Below are 19,476 nucleotides of genomic sequence, written 5' to 3'. Positions count from 1 at the left end.
ATTATTTGTTCTTTTCCTCTTAGTTTGCCACAATCTGCTAGGATCTTTCCAAATGTGCAAATTTTTCTCACATAATGCAAGGGAATGTATCTACTACATCATTTTCAAAGTGCTACTTTCCCCAAAAATGTTCACCCAATTTAGGGAAGTCAATTTTTAATACTTTATGTGAAGCTGAAAGTCAAAAGGTAAACAAATACAAAACTTTACTTCTCACAGGAACTTTTTAGAATGAGCCCTTCTGAGTCTGAGCTCCATCATACATTAGAGACAGTAATTTTATGTTTCATTTTCTGATTTTGCCCTTTTCAAAATTACTGCCTCAAAGATCCCTTCAAGTACCTAAAAGATAAAATATTTTCAACTTGCTTTTTTTGTTTTTTGTTTAAAAAAAAAAAAAAGGATTGAAAAGTACATACTTGACCACGAAAATGGATGCACAAACATAAAAGAAATGCATATAAAGAAACTTCTTTAAATCAACCTATACTTTGTGTACTTATAAGCTTTTTGAGTAAAAATGGTCAAAATGGACTAGTAGCATCTCTGAGGAACAGCTTTTAAGTTGGCAGCAATTTTTAAGAAATAACACTGATTAACTACAGATGAATGGCAAAAAATTATGAACAATAAGAACCATAAACTTGGTGGTGCCTGGGTTGGCTCAGTCAGTTAATCATCTGAATCTTGATTTTAGCTCAGGTCATGATCTCAGGGTTGTGGGACTGAGTCCCATGTTGGGCTCTGTGCTCAGCGGGGAGTATGCTGGAGATTCTCCCCCTCTGCCCCTCTCCCTACTCTATCTCAAATAAATAAATAAATCTTGAAAAAAAAAAAAGAGAGAGAGAGAGAACCACAAGCTTGAAACCCAGGAGCTCTCTACAGTTGAACTTCGATGTTATGACTACGTTCTAAGGATTTGCTATACAAAATTCATTTTACTTTTCTAATATTCTAATCTATAAAAAGGGGTCAAAATAATTGCTCACTACTGCTATGAAAAACTGTGACACTTATAAACTCACAGAACAAATGATCACTTTACAAAAAAAGAACTATTTAGATTTATTTATGAGTACACAATGTTTGGAAAAAACAAATATATTAATATCTCTTGATATTTTATGTTGATAAACATCAAACAGACAATGTAACACAGAGAAATGATAGAGTCATTTCTCTATCAAGCCAAAGAAGAAATGCAGATGTAGAAAAAAGGTCAGTTAAAAATTATATATGGAAAAGGTCTGAAATGGCCCTTTATTAAGTAGACTTTTTTTTAAGAAGGCTCTACACCCAGCATGGAGCCCAACACAGAACTTGGAACTCATGACCCTGAGATCAAGACCTGAGTGAAATCAAGAGTCAGATACTTAATGAACTGAGCCACCCAGGTTCCCCTATTACGTGGACTTTTTAATCACTCTTGGCCAGTCTAGAAGAGCCACTTACTTGCCCGAGACGAAAACAGTGACTCTTAGATAAGGAGTTAGTTGCTGGGACACCTTCTGGAGCTTATTTTTAGAGGAAGGAAAAATGGGGAGTTAAAAAACCCAATGAAGATCACAAACAAGTACAATAAATATTCCTAGAGATTTGGAATAACAATATAAAACCTGTACTTACAACTTGAGATTCACGAACTTTAGGAAATGTTTTGGCAACATTGAGCCCATCAATGACGATATCGAAAGGAGGGCAGCATTTTACAAAGCTCTGAAATCTCTTGAGTTCCTAAAAAAGAAAAGCCAGACAAAATATTAATAAGAATTTAGCAAGGACTTTATTATAAGCTCATTGTTATGACTTTTATTATTGTTCTGGTAAGTAAAAATACCCCTTAAAAATACAAACTCAAAAATAACTTTGAAATGAAATCTGAAAAGACCAGACTATGAGATGAAACTGCATGAAATTATTTGAAATGCTTCTTCACACTTCATACAGCACTTCCACATGCTAATTGCATTTGATCCATAATCAGCTCGCGCCTGCTAAACTGACTCAACGTGGCATTCATGATGAAAATGAAATGTCAGAATCTATAACCTGCTCTTAAGCCAAGGAGATGTAAATCTCAAATATGCTAGCCTACCAGTGCAACAGTGTTGAAAGAACAAGGCTCTATAATAGCCCCTCTTTGGTCATCAAGACTATTTTGTTTACTTTTAGCTATTTTGAGGAGTTGAAATAGGCAACAAATATTTGTGGGGCATCTACTATGTGCCCAGCAATTACTAAAGAGACAAAACTCTAATGGAGCCTGCATTTTAGTGGAAGAAGACACAAAATAAACCAAATAAATCAGTTAATAAATTATTTTAAATGTCAAGTGTGATGTGTACTATGGAGGAAAGAAAAGGAGAAGTGGGAGTTTCATCACTGGTAATGATAGTGTAGTCTGTACTGGACTATCACATAACATAAATTCTATATGAAAAACAACTATTTGAAGGTATTAGAAAATGACCAAAAGCAGGCAGAAATTCAATGGAATGCAAAAGTTGAAAGACAGTGTGGCTCCCTGATAGTCCAACTGAGTCCCATCCAATAGCCAGCATCAACCATCAGCCCCATGAGGATGATGAAGAATTCAACACTTCAGCCCCCTTTTAATTAGAATGGTAGAATACCCTAGCAAGAGCCACACAACTAGAGTCTAGTCAAACTCAAGAACTATGAGATAATAAAAACAGTAAGCGTTTCTGTTTAAACCCACTGTATTTGGGTGGTTTGTTATCTACCTGTGGATGACCGTACCCGGTGAAATGTGCCTGTATATGGCTTTTTCCCAAAGGGAACTCTCCAGTTCGAACGGCTGGCAGAGGTGGCTGGAAATCAAGCAGAAAACTGCAGACTTACTGGTTTGAGAAATCAGAACACAGCATTTAGGTATGTCAGAGAGGCTGGAAAGTGAGAAAGTGGATGCTACAAAGGAGGGAATCACAAAAGTCTGCGTAATTCTGCCCAAATCCTTGGCTAACTCTTATTTATACATGCATGGAGAAGACTCCATGGGCCCAGGAAAAGCAACCAATGAAACACTTAAAAGACTTGAGCAGAGATTTCAGTTACTATCCATTACGAAGATGACAGAGTTTGTAGTCAGTCTAACCAACTATAACACCCTGGCAAAGCAAAAAATTAATAACCTCTGGGAAAAGATAACAGAATCTTTAGCCTTTGCATTGTGTTCCCCACAATGTCCAATATACAATTAAAAGATTAATAAACAGGGGCACCTGGGTGGCTTAGATAGTTAAGTATCTGCCTTCAGCTCAGGTCATGATCTCTGAGACCTGGAATTGAGCCCCACGTCGGGTGCTCGCTTCGGCAGCACATATACTAAAATTGGAATGAGCCCCACATCGGGCCCCCTGCTCCGCAGGGAGTTTGCTTTTCCCTTTGCCTCTGCCTCTACCCTCCATAGCTGCCCATGTGCTTGAGCTCTCTCTCTCTCAAGTGAATTAAGAATATTTTTTAAATATTCCAGAAGAATTAGGAAAATATGATCATGGTCAAGAGAAAAAGAAGTGAATAGAAATCAAGCAAGGTCTGGATGCTAGTCAGCAGGCAAGAACTTTTTTAAAAAAATTAACATATAATGTATTATTTGCCCTAGGGGTACAGGTCTGTGAAGCATCAGGCTTACACATTTCACAGCACTCACGATAGCACATACCCTCCCCAATGGCAGGCAAGAACTTTAACTAGCTCTTCTAAATATATTCAAGAATTTAAAGGAAAATAAAATCAAAGAAGGGAAATAAATAATTATAATATAATCATAGTTATAATAAAATCAAAGAAGGGAAAACAGAAAAATGTAAACCATAAAAATGAACACTCTAGAACCTAAAGCATTATGTGAAATAAAATATTCACAAGATGGATATTAATAGTAGATTAGGGATCGCAGAAGTAAGAATCACTGAACATGAATCACAAAGCAACAGAAATTATACGACCTGAAGAAAAAAAGATTGAAAAAAAAAAAAAAGATATAGCCTTGGTAACCTACCTCTGCAATAATGTCAAACAGACTCACATGTGGGTAATTACAGTCTAGAAGGAGAGGATAGAAAAGAGAGTAGAAAAAAAATACTTGAATAAAAGGCCAAAACGTCCCCCAAGTTTGGTGACAAATGTAACTTACAGACCCAAGAAGCAGAGAAAACACAAAGCAAGGTGAATACTAAGAAACGCAAAATAGAATAAATCACAGGTAAATAAAACATGCAGATGTGGTATGGGTAACAACAGCAGCACAAATGACAAGAAGTGGTAAATGGAATTCTACTGCTAGGTACTACTTCTTTTTTCTTTTCTTTTTTTTCTGTTCTTTTCTTTTTGCTAGGTACCTACATTTTATGTAAAATGCTATGATCTAAATTCTAAGTCAACTAGATTAAGTTAAGGGTTTTGTCATCCCAAGTCATACATTTAAAAAATAATGAAGAAAAGGTATAGATAAAAAGTGAATGGGGGGCGCCTGGGTGGCTCAGTGGGTTAAAGCCTCTGCCTTCGGCTCAGGTCATGATCCCAGGGTCCTGGGATCGAGCTCGGCATCGGGCTCTCTGCTCAGCGGGGAGCCTGCTTCCTCCTCTCTCTCTGCCTGTCTCTCTGCCTCCTTGTGATCTCTGTCTGACAAATAAATAAATAAAATCTAAAAAAAAAAAAAATTTTTTTTTTGATTAGCCCAAAAGAACATGAAAGGAAGGACAAAAGGATAAAAAATATTTTGGATAAATAGGAAATAAATTACAAAATAAAAATATTTAAATTTTTTAAAAAATTTAAATTCAACCCTATCAAAAATGTTGTTTATAACAGACATAATATAAATATGAAGATATGGATAAACTGAAAATAAAAAGTAGGCGGAAAATATCATGTATCAGTAAGCTTAAGCAGGTTGCAGTGACAGAGGCGCCTGGGGGACTCAGTAGGTTAAGCATCTTCCTTCATTCCACTCAGGTCCTGGTTCTGTTCCTGGGATTGAGGACAGCCTTGGGCTCCCTGCTCAGTGGGAAGTCTGCTTCTCCTTCTCCCTCTGATCCTACTCCCTACTTGTGCGTGAGCGCTCTCTCTCTCTCTCTCCCCGTCTCAAATAAATAAATAAAATCCCTTAAAGGACCAGTTGAATTGTTCCCACTTTTGGAAAATTAGGAACAAAGATAAATAAAAAAGACAGTTGCAGTGACATTAATGTTAGACAAAATGGATTTCAAGAAAAGGAGTATTGTAAAAAATAAAAAGGGGGACTCCTGTTCCTGCTCTCTCTAATAAATAAAATCTTAAAAAAAATAACTATTGATCAAAACATAAAGTGAACTCATATAACTCAACACCAAAACAATAATCCAATTTAAAAATGGGAAGAGAACCTGAATAAATATTTTCCCAAAGAAGACATACAAATCGCCAACAGACACATAAAAAAATGCTCTGTATCACTTATTATCAGGGAACTGTAAATCAAAACCACAGTGAGGTATCACCTCCAGCCTGTCAGAATGGCAAGTATCCAAAAAAAAAGAAAGAAAAAAAAAGAAAGAAAGAAACCCCAAAAATCACAAATGATGGTGAGGATGTGAATAAAAGGGAACACTCATGTAATGCTGGTGGGAATGTAAATTGCTGCAGCCACTATGGAAAGGAGTATGGAGGTGACTCAAAAAATTAAAAATAGAAATATCATGTGATCTAGTAATTCCACTTCTGGGTATTCACCCAGAAAGAAAACAAAAAGCTGAATTTCAAAAGGATACATGCATCCCTGTTTACTGCAGCACTATTTACAATAGCCAAGACATGGAAACAACCTTAGTGTCCATCAGTAGATAAACAGCCTGCTGCTTCCCCTGCTGTGCTCTCACTCCCGCTCTTTCTGACAAATAAATAAAATCTTTAAAATTAATTAATTTAATTAAATAAGCACTGATCCATATGCATGCTTGCATTTTGCAGTCTGCCTGTCCCTCTCCTTCCCTGCACTTGCAGCCACGCACACTCTCTCTCCCTTTCTTTCTTTCAAATAAATAAATAAATAAAATATTTTTTTCAAAAGCCACTGAATAGACCATGCTGATAACGAATGACAGAGAAAGAGCTGACCTACTGTGACAGCATACTAACTACACATAGGAAAATATAAATCTGCAAGCGTAACCGTTTTAATGGAGGGTAAATTTAAATAAGTATTTCTTTCTAGCACTGCTGCTAGATTGTATTTGATTACAGACTGACTAATGATCTGGGCAATGAAAATCCACCAATCTTGGATTAACAAAAGAAGTTCTTTTGGGAAAAAAATTTATTGATATATAATTCACATACCATACAATTCACTCATTTGAAGAATACTGTTTATAGGTTGTGCCACATTACCGCAATCTAATTTTAGGATATTCTGGCTTTCCTACTAGATACTCCATACTCATTAGCAGTCAATCTCCATTTCTCTACCCTACTACATAGCAACCACTAAACTATCTTCTGTCTCTATAGATTCACTTACTCTGGACATATCATATAAAACAAATTACAGAAACATGTGGTCTTTTGTGATTGACATCTTTCACTCAACATAATGTTTTCAAAGTTTGTTAACATTATAACATAAATGAGTATTCCACTCTTTTTTATTGCTAAATAATATTCCATTGTATGGCTATACCACCTTTTATTTACCCATTCATTAGTTGATGGACATTTGGATTATTTCCACTTTTTGGCTATTAAGACTAAACACTACTATGAACATTTGTGTACAAGTCTTACATGGGAAACTGTCATGAGTTACAATATGTAGTAACAGTAACTCTAAGTTCAACTTTTTGAGCACCTACCAGACTATTTTCCAAAGTAGCTGCACCATTTTACATTTCCAAATGCAATGTATAAGGCTTCCGATTTCTCCACAGGCTCACCAATACCTGTTATTCCATGGGTTTTTTATTACAGTCATGCTTGTGGGTGTCAAATGGTACCTCATTGTGTTTTGATGTATGCTTCCCAAATGACTAATGATGTGGAGCTTTTTCTCAAGTACTCATTGGCCTAAAGGAAATTCTTCATTTTTGTAACATAATAGGCTTTACAAATTCAATATACAGTTGAATTTTAGAAATTCCATAACAGTCACAACTTCTATTGTTTTTACCCATTTTACACTTTTAAATTTAAATCTGAAAAGTGTTATTTCACAGGAATTATAAATACCATGACTTGCAACAGAGTTTGTTAACTCAAATGCCTATAGGGATTAGGCAAGATTTTATAGAAAAAGATCTTAAAGATTAACAAACTAGAGAATGTAGGTCTCTTATAAAGGGAGTAGCCCAGTTCTTAGTTCAGCTAATTGCTGCCAAACAAAAGTTAATACCCGGGTTTTAGAGTTAAAATTTTTCAAGGAAAATAACAAACCTGGAATTCTGAAGTATTATCAAATAATTTTTATAAAGAGTAAAATACAAAGATGGATCTTCAAACAAAAATATATGGATATGTTCCACCCATAGACCATAAGTTTGTAATACATTCACTTAGTCAAGCAATAGATTTTAATTAAACACCTACTCTGTGCCAGATAATGTTCTTACTCCTAGGAACAGAACTGTGAACACTTCATTGAGCTCAAGAAATTTACATATTAAGAACGACTGGGTGGCTCAGTCAGTTAAGCATCTGCCTTCAGTTCAGGCCTTGATCCCAGTGTCCTGGGATTGAGTCCCACACATCTGGCTCCTTGCTCAGTGGGGAGCCTGCTTTCTCCCTCTGACTGCTTATCCCTCTGCCTGCACTTGCTCTTTCTCTCTCTCCCTCTCTTTAAAAAAATTTACATATTAGTAGAGGAAACAAAACCAAGATAACAACTACATATTTAATTTTAGGTATGGAAAAAAAGTGCCTTGATGAAAAATTAATTGGGTTATGGTGTTAGCACCACTCTTCCTGGCCCCTCTCTAAGATATGGTGAAAAGAAATGGCCTTTCTAATGGGGTGACATTTAAACAAAGACTTGAATGAAGTGAAGGAGTCAATCATGCTTCTGAGGAAGAGCCTTTTAGGCAGAGGGAAAAACTGCCAAGGCCCTTAGCCAAACACCACAGAACTTTGCATGTTTGAGGATTAACAACTAGGCAATCTGAAAGCTCAAAGAATAAGTATAAAGCCTTTGTGTATTATGTTTTAAGTTTAAATTTTAAAAAGCCAGTTCTTGTTTTTTATTACCATATGGGAAAGAGTAAATAAATTTAAAACAATTCTGAAACAGCTAATCAAATGTCTTACATTGCCTATTTTATTCAACTTACTAGGAACAAAGAAGCAGAACTGGTATTTGTTGTTTTATAGTTGTTACCTAATCACAAATGAGTAGCAAAATGATCCAAATATGTGCAGCAAAAGAGAAATAAAAGAATGGAACAGCTAGGGCGCCTGGGTGGCTCAGTGGGTTAAGCCGCTGCCTTTGGCTCAGGTCATGATCTCAGGGTCCTGGGATTGAGTCCCGCATTGGGCTCTCTGCTCAGCAGAGAGCCTGCTTCCCTCTCTCTCTCTCTGCCTGCCTCTCCATCTACTTGTGATTTCTCTCTGTCAAATAAATAAATAAAATCTTTAAAAAAAAAAAAAGAATGGAACAGCTTATGCCTTACACGTGACACATGAATTCTAGAGGTAACCCCAGCACTTGCCGTCACAGAGCTGATCTCGTTAATTTTAAGTGACTCTCAAAACATACATAGCAGTAAAAATTGACTCTGCTATTTATTCCTCTTCCTACGCTATGGATGAGAAGGCAAAGAGGTTAAGCAACTGATTTTTCTCAACAGGTGATATTTGAAAACATGCTAAAACTTCCTTTCCACCTTGCCACTCAGAAGAGGTTAAAACTCTTCCATTTTTTGGAATGATGGTCTGTGTTTATGATAGTTTACTTCTGAGACTGTGATACAAATCTCACCAGGAAATTCAAAACACATCTCTCTCATTTATTTTATTGAGTTAACATCCTACTCTAGAATGGCAACTAAGGGGAAACACAACTACAAAATGTATACTCAAAACTTTACATCATAAAAGAAACAGTGAACTTAACAAGTTAATTATATCCAACGCACCACAACAATCAGATTATATTTTCCAAAGATCAGAAGAAAGGGAGTATTAGAACAACTGGCTTTAGTCATAGCGGATATGGAAAAACAGGGGAATACCAGCTATTTTGGTGGCAAGCACTGCTCTTCACATGGGAACCACAATACAAAGTCCAGCTCTGCATCTAATGGCAACATTTCTATGTGCGCCTGCGTTGTACCATGAAATACAAATAAATTCTAAATTAAAAGAAACTAAAATGATTGCCTTAATGTAGCCAGAGAAAAATGAAATCATATGTCTAGAAAACACTGCTGCAATCAAACAACTAATAGTCTTAGAAAGCTTAGACTTACCTAATAGCAAGCCATGTTTTAGAAGATATTTTTCACTTAGTAGTTATAGCTATAATTTCCATAGTATACTATCTTATTTTTAAATACTTATAATCTTATCTGAATTTTCTGATTCCAGTAAGATGAAAACAAAAAGAAAACAAACCTTTCCTGCTGTGTCCAAATACAGTCTAAAAGGCTGTATAAATTGCAAAAAATTACCTATGAATGGATGAACTTGTGAGAAAGAAAGAAAGAAATCTCCCAGTGCCAGAGATGAGGCCAAATCTGAAAATCAGAACGGGAAGGATAAAGGTTGATGTTAATGTTGTCTAGAAGAGAAGAAAAGAAAGGGGATGGATGTTAGCAAACAGGAGCTTGGCTTTTGATATCCCCATGGGAGCTGGAGATATATCAAACCTCCCAAAGAAGGGAAAAATTGCAAGTGAACTCCTGAATGAAAGAGGAACCTTTACAAATAGGAACACTGTCATCAAAACACGATACACCACCTTCTCTATCTCTACCAGGGATCTAAGTAGGGAAAAACAAATCCTTGAACAAAAAGAAACTTCAGGCTTATGTTTTAAATAGGCTGGAGTACAAATTTAGACAAACTATGTGATACAAAACTCATGATGCTCCACCAAGAAATCACACAAAAACTGGTTGTGAACCAGGGGTGCCTGGCTGGCTCAGTCGGTAGAGCATCTGACTATTGATCTTGGGGTCATGAGTTCAAGTCCCACGCTGGGTGTAGAGCTTACTTAAAACAACAACAACAAACACAAAACACAAAACTGGCTCTGATCCAGTAATATACCTTGGACACATGGCAGAAGCTAAGAGAAAACCTCTCCAGAGAGACACTATCAATAATCCAGACAGGAAAGGAATTCTCCCAGGAAAAGCAAGTCCCTCTAAAACTGACCTTATCAATTTAAAAAGCGTAAAACACAAGGGTAAACAATCTACCATGTGTGAGTCCTCTGACACAACAGAAGGATTAAATCCCAAAAAAGTCAGGATATAGAATAAAGAAATCTAAAAGGCAATAAAAACTAAAACATAAAAAAAAGAATCAAACCTGTAAGAAAAGAAATAGACCATGAAAGAATGAAGAAAAAAAATTGAAAGAGAACTTATAAAATTAAAATTTTAAAATAATGGAAACTAAATGGATGGGAAAAAATTCAAATGTCCATCAGGTGGTGAATAAACAAACTGTGAGGTATTAATACATTAGAATACACTCAGTAATGAAAAGGAACTACTGATACCTGTAACATAAACTCAAAAACATATTTAAAACTAAATATAGGCTCCTGGGTGGCTCAGTTGGTTAAGCGACTGCCTTTGGCTTAGGTCATGATCCTGGAGTCCTGGGATTGAGTCCCACATCAGGCTCCCAGTTCTGCGGGGAGTCTGCTTCTCCCTCTGACCTTCTTCCCTCTCACGCTCTCACTCTCTCAAATAAATAAATAAAATCTTAAAAAAAATCTAAAATATTCTAAAAACAAATATACAACACTATGTTAAGGACAAAAAAAATTACAGATTAGATTCTATTTATATGAATCTTTTAGTAAAGGCAAAACTACAGAGACAGACAGCAATTCGGTGGTTGCTGGGGTTAGGGGTAGGAGCAGGGATTGTCCTCCAAAGGGTATGATGAAAGTTTGCGGAGTGAAAAAAGTATTCTAAAACTGAGTCATGTTGATAGCCACACAAGTTTATAAATTTACTCAGAACCATTGAACTGTACACTTAAAATGGTGAATTTTGTGGTCTGTAAATTATTGAAAACAATGGGGGAAAAACCTGTAAACAAATGGGTAGAAAGAACAGACACATCTGAGGTAAGAAGCAGTGAATTAGAAGACATATCTAAATGTGCTACCCAGAATGCAATTCAGAGATACAATGACATGAAACATATGAAAGAAAGAGTAAGAGACATGGAGGAGAGTGAAAGGGTCCCACAAAAGTCTAAAAGAATTTCAGGAGAAGCAGTACTTGGAAAATACAAAATACAAGGGCTGAGAATTATTCAGAAGTGATTCAAGATATAAAACCTCAGATTCAGGAAGCTTAGTGAATCTCAAACAGGAAAAATTAATACATTTATACACACACACACACCATAATGAAACAACAGAAGTGAAAAAAAAAAATGTTAAGAGCAATGAGGAGGACAAAGATGATCTATAGAACAAAACTTGAACCAAAGGGGTGCCTGGCTGGCTCACTTGGAGGAGCATGGGACTCTTGAACTCAGGGTCATAAGGTTCAAGCCCCACAGTGGGTATAGAGATTACTTAAATAAATTAAAAAACTTCAAACAAACAAAGAAACAAACAAACAAAGGGTGGGAAGCAAATGTCTCAACCATAACTAAAATAGAGACCAGAAGATATTGTGATACTATCTTCAAAGTGTTGAGGGAAAATATTAAATTCTATGCAATTAAACTATCATTCAAATAGACATTTACAAAGAATAAAAAACAGTTTACCACTCTCATCCTGTCATTGAAAGAATGTTATTCAGGAAGATGCCCAACAGGAAATTTGGGGTTTGGTGAGAATGTGAGGGCTGGAGGTATATGTATCTGTGAATCATTGGTGCACAGGCACTAGAGAAAACCTGAGTGGGTCAAATGGCCAGATAGAATGGGTGGTGCAGCAAAAGAAGAGGGAGGAAGTCCTCAGAAACAACAAAAACTCAGGGGATTGAGGATACATTTTATTATTGTTTATTATTGAGGACAAACTCAGTTGCATCTATGAAGGAAGAGCAATAAGCTTTAAGGAGAGAACTGCAAGAAATGCAAAGGGATCTGGCAAAAATAAAATAGAAATGCAGGGGCGCCTGGGTGGCTCAGTGGGTTAAGCCACTGCCTTAGGCTCAGGTCATGATCCCAGGGTCCTGGAATCGAGTCCCGCATCCGGCTCTCTGCTTAGCAGGGAGCCTGCTTCTTCCTCTCTCTCTTTCAGCCTGCCTCTCTGCCTACTTGTGATCTCTGTCTGTCAAATAAATAAATAAAATCTTAAAAAAAAAAAAAAAGAAATGCAAAAAAAAAGAAAGAAAAGAAATGCAACAGCAGAATTTAAATCTCCAAAGCAGTAAAGATCAGAAGTAATTTACTAAAATATGTATTTGGTGAAATGCAGCACAAACGCTGAGAAATTCTACTAGAACGTGGAGAAAAAGAAGAGAAACTGCTAAGAGAAAACAAATTATAGATACAAAGGACAGAAAGTAGAGACAACTTAAGCCTCACAACAGTGAGGAATAAACCAGAACAAAAAGATGAGAACTAATCATTTTTAAAAAATAAGCAACTTTCTTAATATTAAAAAAAAAATCTATGTCTTTCAAAGATTCATGAGACCGAAGGAAAACTTAATGAAAATATTCACCTAGTTCTCTTCTCACAAAATTTCAAATTTTGAGGTTAAAGAAAGAAATCCTACATTCAGCAAGCCAAATAATAAACAGAAAGACTTTTATAGGGCTTTCCACGTACCATGTAGATCACAAAGTACAGAAAAACAAGAATTCTAAGTGCTTTTCATTTAACTCTCTCACTCCTAAAAATGATTAGGAACTGAACAGATTAGGAAACTAAAGCACAGAGAAGTTAAGCAGGTCACAGAATCAGTAAGTGGTGGACTTGGGATTTAAAACCTAGAAATCCATGCTCTCATGTGTGCCACTATACCTCAGAGCAATAAAAATCAAGCTAGGAACCACAAAAGCCAGAAGACAACAAAACAGCTATGTTTGAAGATAGTCCTCAGGTGGGCCTGAACCCCCAGGCACCAGCCCTGTGTCAGTTTTTCCTTCCTCCTGGACAGTACATACTAATAAATTATGGCCTATGCTTTTTCCAGTTTTATTGAGAAATGAGTGTCACACACCACTGTGTAACTTTTAGATCTACAGTATGACGGTTCAATTTACATATATTGTGAAATGACTGTGACACTAGGTTTAACTAACATCATTTCACATAGGTACAATAAAAGGAAAAAAGTTTTCTCCTTATGATGGGAACTCTTAAGATTACTCTCTTAACAAGTTCCCACAGATCCTACAGTAGTATTAGCTACAGTCATCATGCTATATATTATATACTTAGTACTTATTTATCTTATAAAAGGAAGTTTATATCTTTTGACCATCTGCCTCCAATTCCCCTTCTCCCCACCTTCTGCCTCTGGTAACCACAAGTCTGATCTCTTTCTTTGAGTCTGGTGGGTTTTCTTTATTTAGATTTCACATATAAGTGAGATCATACAGTATTTGTCTTTGTCAGACTTATTTCATTTGGCATAATGTCTTCAAGGTCCATCCATGTTATTATAAATGGTAAAATTTCCTTGTTTTCTAATGATTGAATAATATTCCCATTGTATATATATGCCACAACTTCTCTATCCATTTATCTATCAATGGACACAAGTTGTTTCCCTGTGTTAGTTACTGTAAATAAAGCTATGAACATGGAAGTTTAGATATCTTTTTGAGCTAGTGTTTTCATTTCCTTTGGATATATTTCCAGAACTGGAACTGCTGGATCATATGGTAGTTCTATTTTTAATTTTTTGAGGAACCTCCATATTCCATACTGTTTCCCACACTGGCAGTGCCAATTTACAACCCCCCCAACAGTGCACAAGGATCTTCTTTTCTCCATATCCACTCAAGCATTTGTTATCTCTTATCTTTTTGATGATGGCCATTCTAACTGGTATGAGGTGATATCTCATTGTGGTTTTAATTTGTATTTCCCAATGACTAGTGATACAGAGTATCTTTTCATGTACCTGTTGGCCATTCACAAATTTTCTTTGGAAAAATGTCTATTCAGGTCCTTTGTTTACTTTTCATAAAATGATGAAAGAAATCTAAGATGATACAGATAAATGGAAAGGTATCCGGGGTTGGTAAATTAGAAGAATTAATATTGTTAAAATGTCAACACTATCAAAAAGCCATCTGTAGATCCAATGCAATCCCTATCAAGTTTCCAAGTGCATTTTATTTATTTATTTATTTATTTATTTATTTATTTATTTGACAGAGAGAAATCACAAGTAGATGGAGAGGCAGGCAGAGAGAGAGAGAGAGAGGGAAGCAGGCTCCCTGCTGAGCAGAGAGCCCGATGCGGGACTTGATCCCAGGACCCTGAGATCATGACCTGAGCCGAAGGCAGCGGCTTAACCCACTGAGCCACCCAGGCGCCCTCCAAGTGCATTATTAAAATAGAAACAGAAAAAAAAACACTCCTAAAATTTATATGGAACCACATAGACTCCAAATAATCAAAGAAATACTGACAAGGAAGAAGGAAGAACAAGGTAATGAAGGAGCAGGAGGCTGGCTGGGGACAAAGCCAAAGCTGGCACCTTGCACCCCCTCTCCACCTGCTCCCCTCAGTAATATGTGTGACATTCCTCAGGCACCCCTGACTGCCCTAAAAGAAAAACAAATAGTTAACTTGCAGAGATCACAATCCTGCAAGACATGAGTCTCCCTTGGTTTACAAATGTCCTAGAGATTTACAACAAAGAAGTTACCTTATCAATAGCCCAATTTCCAGAGGCACATAACTCAGTTCCTCAAGCCCTAACATCACCCTCCCCTCCATAAAAACTGAAGGAGGATGAGGCAGAAGGAAATGTAAATAAAATTAAATTTCTTCTAAACCCAAATCTCACTAACAAGGACACTTGATAGCAAGAATGTGACATTCCACCAGGAAACTCCCAATTGTCTTCATGCTAGTGCCTCATTAAAGGGAAAAACGGCCTTGGCTTAATAATAACCAGGACTTCAATATCCTGACAGTTTCTTTATCCTGATAGCCCTTCTGAATATCCCCTTTGTCCTCACCTACCCTATATATAAATGTGTATATAATCAGCCACTCCTCACATCCCCAAGGCAGCAGCTCTTTCTGCCCATGGGTCCTGTCCCCGTGCTTCAATAAACCACCATTTTGCACCAAAGATGTCTCAAGAATTCTCTCTTGGTCATCTGCTCCGGACCTTACCCCACTGAACCTCACCTAGGTTCTAGAACTTCATCAAAAGGATCATACTTCCTGGTTTCAAGATATATTATAAAGCTATAGTAATTAAAACCACGTAGTGTTGGCATAAAAACAGACAAACAGACCAATGAAACAGAATGGGGAGCCCAGAAATAAACCCAAGCATATATAGTCAACTAATATTTAACAAGGGACTCAAGAATACTCAATGGAGAAAAGACAGCCTCTTCAATAAATGGTGCTGGGAGGGGTACATGGATGCCAGAGCCGGTTAAGCATTGACACTTGGTTTCAGCTCAGGTCATGATCTCAGGGGTGAGATCAAGCCCAATGTCCAGCTCCATACTCAGCATGGAGTCTGCTTAAAGACTCTCTCTCCCTCTCCCTTTCTTCCCTGCTCACTCTCTCTCTCTAAAATAAAGAAATCTTTATAAATAAATAAATAAATAAATGGTGCTGGGGACACTGGATATTCACATGTAAAAAAATGAAACTTGACCCCTATCTTATACCACTCACAAAAATTAATTCAAACTGGATTAAAGGCTTAGAAGTAAATCCTAAAATCATGAAACTCCTAGAAGAAAATAGGAAAAAAGCTCCTTGACATGGGTATTAATAATAATTTTTTGAAAATCATATCTAAAGCAAAAAATATAACAATATATGCCACATCGTCTTTATCCATTCATCAACTGGGCTACTTCCATATCTTGGCTATTGTAAATACTGTTGCAGTAAACATAAGGGAGCATCCATCTGAATTAGTGTTTTTCTATTCTTTGGGTAAATACCCAGTAGTGTGATATCTAGATCATAGGTTAGTTCGTTATTAACTTTTTTTTTTAAAGATTTTATTTATTTATTTGACAGAGAGAGATTACATGTAGGCAGAGAGGCAGGCAGAGAGAAAGAGGAGGAAGCAGGCTCCCTGCTGAGCAGAGAGCCTGATGTGGGACTCGATCCCAGGACCCTGGGATCATGATCTGAGCTGAAGGCAGTGGCTTAACCCACTGAGCCACCCAGGCGCCCTTGTTATTAACTTTTTGATGAGCCTCCATCCTGTTTTCCACAGTGGCTATACCAGTTTGCATTCAAAAGCCTATGCTCTGCAACCCTCAGTTTGTTTTGTGAGATTAAGAGTCACTTATGGTTTGTCTCCCTCCCAATTCCATCTTATTTCATTGATTCTTCTTCTACCCACTTAAGCCCCACATAGACCTGTACCCCTGGGGATAAAAATGTATGTTTATAAAAAATAAAAAATTAAAAAAAAAAAAAGCCTATGCTCTGATGCAAGGCACACCAGTCAACACTATTGACCTCCCCCCTAACGTATTTACAAACAATGGGAAAGAAATGCAAATCCCAGGACGCCTGGGTGGCTCAGTTGGTTAAGCTGCTGCCTTCGGCTCAGGTCATGATCCTGGGGTCCTGGGATCGAGTCCCGCATCGGGCTCCTTGCTCGGTAGGGAGCCTGCTTCTCTTGCTGCCTCTGCCTGCTTGTGTGTACTCTCTCTCTCTGGCAAATAAATAAAATCTTAAAAAAAAAAAAAAAGAAATGCAAATCTCCTTTCTGAGTTCTTTTATAGAGAAATCATACTTGCCTTGAAGTAGTCTTTTTTCCTTATTTAGGCTGAGATATTCCTCCTTCTCCTCCTCCCTACCCCAAAAATGACTACTCATAGACTAATGAGATTTCACCTGCATAGAGAAGTCTAATGAAGTATTTTTCAACTGTAGGTCACAACCCAGTACTGGGTTATGAAATCAATTTAATAGGTTGCAACCAGCATTTGGGGAGGAAAGTAAACAATTAAAATAGAATATAACACATGCAAACAGATTTACAAGTAGAGTCTTCTAAAAGACAGATTTACAAGTATATTTTTCTTTCCTGCAAGAAGCAAGAAATTTTCAGGAAAAAAAATACAAGTGGTTTTGAAACCTATGAAAAGATGCTTGACTCGTTTAAAAAAATGTAAGTTAATTCTATACTGAGATCTATTTTTCACTTCAGAGAGGCAAAAATCAAAATGTTTGATGACACTGAAACACAAAGGTGTGGAGGAACAAGAATTCTCATACTTTCCTGATCAATGTGAATGTATACTGATAAATTTCCATGGCAGCCAATCAAAACTGATACATTTCCACTGCCCTAACAATCCCATTTGCAGAAATCTGTTACAGCTGTCTTGGTGTATGTGAGAAATTACAAATGTGCAAGGAGATTCACTGTGGCATGTTCGCAATAGTAAGACTCAGTTTAGACAACCCAAATATCCTTTTATAGAAAACCGATTAAGTAAATTACAGTCATTCTGTTAACTCCATGAAAAGGGAAGTGATTAAAATCTAAGAGAGCTGAAAGCTATCAAACAGAGGGGACCAGAGAGGAGGCAAACCATAAGAGACTCTTAATCTCAGGAAACAAACTGAGGGTTGCTTGAGGTGGGGGCAGGGATGGGGTGGCTGGGTGATGGACACCGGGGAGGGTATGTGCTTTGGTAGTGCTGTGAATTGTGTAAAACTGATGAATCACTGACCTGTACCCCTGAAACAAAGAATATATTATATGTTAATTTTTTTTAAGTTAAAAAAAAAAAACTACTAAGGAAAAGAAAAAAAACTTCATTTAAAAATGTTTGTGCGTGGGTGGTCACATTTATGTATCAAAGATGTGTACCTTCAGACTTTTATATCAAAACAAAAAGAAAAGCTTTTAAACAAAAGCAAAAACAAAAAAAAAAAAAACAAAACAAAAAAATGGATGGGAGAACAAGAAGGGATACAAGTAGGGAAGGAATGTGTTTTGTTTTGCAGAATCAACAGTTCCAGCCAAGGAGACACTCATTAGGTGTTCTACCTGATAGCCCCTTTCTGTGTCTGGCCTGATATAGCCCCTTACATGTTAGTCGGTTTGAACTGGACTGGAGTTGAGAACCTGTGCAGGGACTCCTGGAAGCTGACCTGAAGTTACCTTTAGCTCATTAGAATACTAAGATCTCCTTCTATGGGCAGAGTTTTCTGCCCGTTTTTGAATATACAATGTACATTCACATGCCAGGCATGAGCAATTGAACAAGTTGTCTGTAAACTCCCTGCCCCGCCCCCAATACACTGAATAAAAGCTTCATGTAGCAACCCCACAGAGAGGTAGTGCTTTTAGAGCTATCTCCCTGTCTCCTTACTTGCAACAAGTAGTAAAAAGTCCTTTGCTGTCCACATTTACCTTGGGTTGTGTTCAAGGCGTGTTCTCCAGCAGCTAAGTATATTTACAAGTAGATTCGTCTACTAAATATCCCAGAAAAATGGTATTTACTCACAAGTTTAAAGTTATTTCCTGCATGGACTTTGAGGAAATAGATCTTGTTCAGTTAAAAATCGTTAGAAATTATATTTTTAGGCAGAACAAAAAGCCATATTCTTTTTAATCCCACTCTTTCTGTTCCCATCCTACCCTGACTTACAAAGAAGGGCTAAAAGAAAGGCAAAAAGGCAATACATTTCTTCTAAGGCAATACATATTTTAATTGCAGAATCTTGCTCCCAAATTAGAAAGGAACACATTACACAAGGAAAGGCGATAAACATGGCTCCCAGAAATGCTATTAACCACGTTTTGTTTGTTTGTTTGTTTTTTGTTTTTTAATTCTGCTTTCAGTTAAAGGAGTTCATCCACGCTTACACGTTCTGGAAATCCCCTCTGCTTTACACACAACCAGGAACCAGCTCTAAAGCATAAACACTGTGCTAAACTTCCCTCCTTCCTTGGAAGCAAACACACAGAAAATTTAAGTCCTTTCACTGGATGATCCCAAACCAAAACAAAATAAAAATATGCAGAGCTGAAACCCAGTGGAAAAACGCCCCCTCCCCAAATCATTAAGTAAACACTTTTCAAATAAGGGAGAGAAAAGTTTTGAAGAAAAATTTAGTATGACACATAGAACCTAAAGCCCTCAAGAAAAATTCCCA

At 36.9% G+C, this 19,476-nt stretch overlaps 1 protein-coding gene and 1 non-coding gene across 3 annotated transcripts in view; one reads left to right on the top strand and one right to left on the bottom strand.

The window, feature by feature from the left end:
* The window catches only part of PRORP (protein only RNase P catalytic subunit), a 140,395-nt gene that overhangs the window by 89,326 nt on the left and 31,593 nt on the right, over positions 1-19,476 (bottom strand). For both annotated transcript variants that reach the window (XM_059373073.1, XM_059373074.1), the window contains exon 5: positions 1,627-1,734. In XM_059373073.1, coding sequence (XP_059229056.1) covers positions 1,627-1,734 — 108 coding nt within the window. The remainder of the gene's footprint in view (positions 1-1,626; positions 1,735-19,476) is intronic.
* Positions 10,119-10,191, top strand: TRNAN-AUU (transfer RNA asparagine (anticodon AUU)). The gene has a single exon. It is a non-coding gene; the product is annotated as a tRNA-Asn (tRNA).

This window comes from Mustela nigripes, chromosome 13, assembly GCF_022355385.1.
Source record: "Mustela nigripes isolate SB6536 chromosome 13, MUSNIG.SB6536, whole genome shotgun sequence".
Lineage (NCBI taxonomy): Eukaryota > Metazoa > Chordata > Mammalia > Carnivora > Mustelidae > Mustela > Mustela nigripes.
Note: the sequence above shows the minus strand (reverse complement) of the source record. Positions and strands in the feature narration are given on the sequence as shown.